Raw genomic sequence first — 2,200 nt, 5'->3', positions numbered from 1 at the left:
GATCATTCTTTTGAGATTCTTTAATTCGGTTCAACAAATCAGATCTCACTGTAATATTGCATAAAATCACCTTCTGTCGGTCCAATCATGGGTTCCATTCACTCACCTCTTCCAACAAATTCCACATCTTAACCATTAATCCAGCTACTTGAACTTTCTGACTTAAGGCATCTGCTATAACGTTGGCCTTGTTCGGGTAGTAGTAAATTGTATAATCATAATCCTCAAGAAATTCCACCCATCGACGTGTCTCAAGTTTAATTCCTTCTGAGAGAATAGGTATTTCAAACTCTTATGGTCGGTATACATCTCAAAAGTCACCCCATATAAGTAATGCCTCCAATTCTTTAGTACAAAAACTACAGCAGCCAATTCCAAGTCATGAGTCGGGTAGTTTTGCTCATGGGGTTTTAACTTCCTAGAGGTATAGGCAATTACACTCCCAGTTTGCATTAGAACACATCCCAATCCTTCTCTTGAGGTGTCAGTATATACAGTGAAGCTGTCTTTTCCATTTGGTAAAGTTAAAACGGGTGCCGACGTTAACTGTTTTTTTAATTTTCGAAAACTAGTTTCACACTTAGAATTCCAGACAAATTGACCATACTTCTTGGTCAGGTCAGTTAAAGGACCGGCTAATTTGGAGAAATCTTTGATGAACCGACGGTAATACCCAGCTAAACCTAGGAAACTACGGACCTCAATTGGGGTTTTCGGTCGTTTTTACTCAGATACGGCCTCTACTTTTATTGGATCCATAGAAATGGCATCTTTAGATATTATGTGCCCTAGAAAAGAAGATTGTTCCAACCAAAACTCACACTTGCTAAACTTGGCATATAACTGATGCTCTCTTAAAGTCTGCAAAACTATCCTCAAATGCCGTTCGTGATCCTCTCGAGTCTTAGAATATACCAAAATATCGTCAATAAATACTACGACAAATTGATTCAAGTAGGGTTTAAAAACTCGATGCATCAAATCCATAAATGCGGTAGGAGCATTTGTTAAACCAAAAGGCATCGCGGCGAACTCAAAATATTCATATCTGGAATTAAAAGCAATTTTAGGTATATCCTCCTGCCTAATTCGTAACTGATAATAGTCATGCCTCAAGTCCAACTTAGAGAAAATCACTGCTCCTTGCAGCTGGTCAAACAACTCATCAATGTGTGGCAAAAGATATTTATTTTTCACCGTGACATCATTTAGGCCACAATAATCTATACAAAGTCTCAAACAACCATCCTTCTTTTTAACAAATAACACAGGCGCTCCTCACGGTGATTCACTTTCTCGAATAAACCCTCGCTCTAACAGATCCTGTAACTGCAGTTTCAATTCCTTAAGTTCGGCAGGGGCCATTCGGTATGGTGTTTTTGCAATAAGAGCGGTTTCAAGCACCAAATCGATCTTAAATTCTATTTCCCTCTCTGGTGGCATCGACTTCAACTCGTCGGGGAAGACATCGGAAAATTCATTCACTACTAACACATCCTCCAGTTTCATCTTATCTCCAGGGGTATTAATTAAGAAGGCTAAGTAACCTTGCGCCTCTTTACTCAACAACTTCCTAACTCGAATTTCCGAAACAAGTTTAGACGAGACTAACCAACCTCTCACATCTAACCTTAGAGTGGCCTCTCCGGGTATCGACAATTCCACCACTTTAGTTTTACAGTTCAATTGGGCATTGTAACGGGCCAACAAATCCATGCCTATAATCACGTCATACCCCTTAAGGTCTAAGCTGATCAAGTCTCCCACCAACTTCCATTCTCCTACCCAAATCTCGCAATTTTTATAAACCAGATTGGTAATTATGTTTTGATCTCCAGTAGGTGTTTTAACTTTCAAGTCATAGGGCAACTTAACAAGACTAATATCAATACTACACATAAAAATAGGATTCACAAATGAATGGGTTGCCCCAAGGTCAATTAAAAGGTTAGCCAAGCGGTGGAATACAGGGATCGTACTTTCAACTACTTCTGATGACTCAGGAACTCACTAGTGGTCCAAAGCAAAAACCCTAGTAGAGGTTTTGGGTCTAGTTCCACTGACAGTTGGTTGCTTAGGGTTTGACTTCTCTGGCTGTGCATCCTCGTTTCCTTCACGGTTCTTAACAGGACAAGTGGTGATCTAATGTTCGAAACTTCCGCAACGGAGACACTTCTTCACTTTTCACCAACAAGCGTTC

The 2,200-nt window shown here is 39.9% G+C and overlaps 1 protein-coding gene across 1 annotated transcript; it reads right to left on the bottom strand.

The window, feature by feature from the left end:
- Positions 1–1,278: 1,278 nt before the first annotated feature.
- Positions 1,279–1,716, bottom strand: LOC140036266 (uncharacterized). Its single transcript, XM_072077614.1, has one exon. It carries the CDS (start codon positions 1,714–1,716, stop codon positions 1,279–1,281), a length of 438 nt encoding a protein of 145 aa, XP_071933715.1.
- Between the last annotated feature and the right edge of the window lie 484 nt (positions 1,717–2,200).

The sequence above is a fragment of the Coffea arabica genome, chromosome 2e (assembly GCF_036785885.1).
Source record: "Coffea arabica cultivar ET-39 chromosome 2e, Coffea Arabica ET-39 HiFi, whole genome shotgun sequence".
In the NCBI taxonomy this organism is placed as follows: domain Eukaryota; kingdom Viridiplantae; phylum Streptophyta; class Magnoliopsida; order Gentianales; family Rubiaceae; genus Coffea; species Coffea arabica.
Note: the sequence above shows the minus strand (reverse complement) of the source record. Positions and strands in the feature narration are given on the sequence as shown.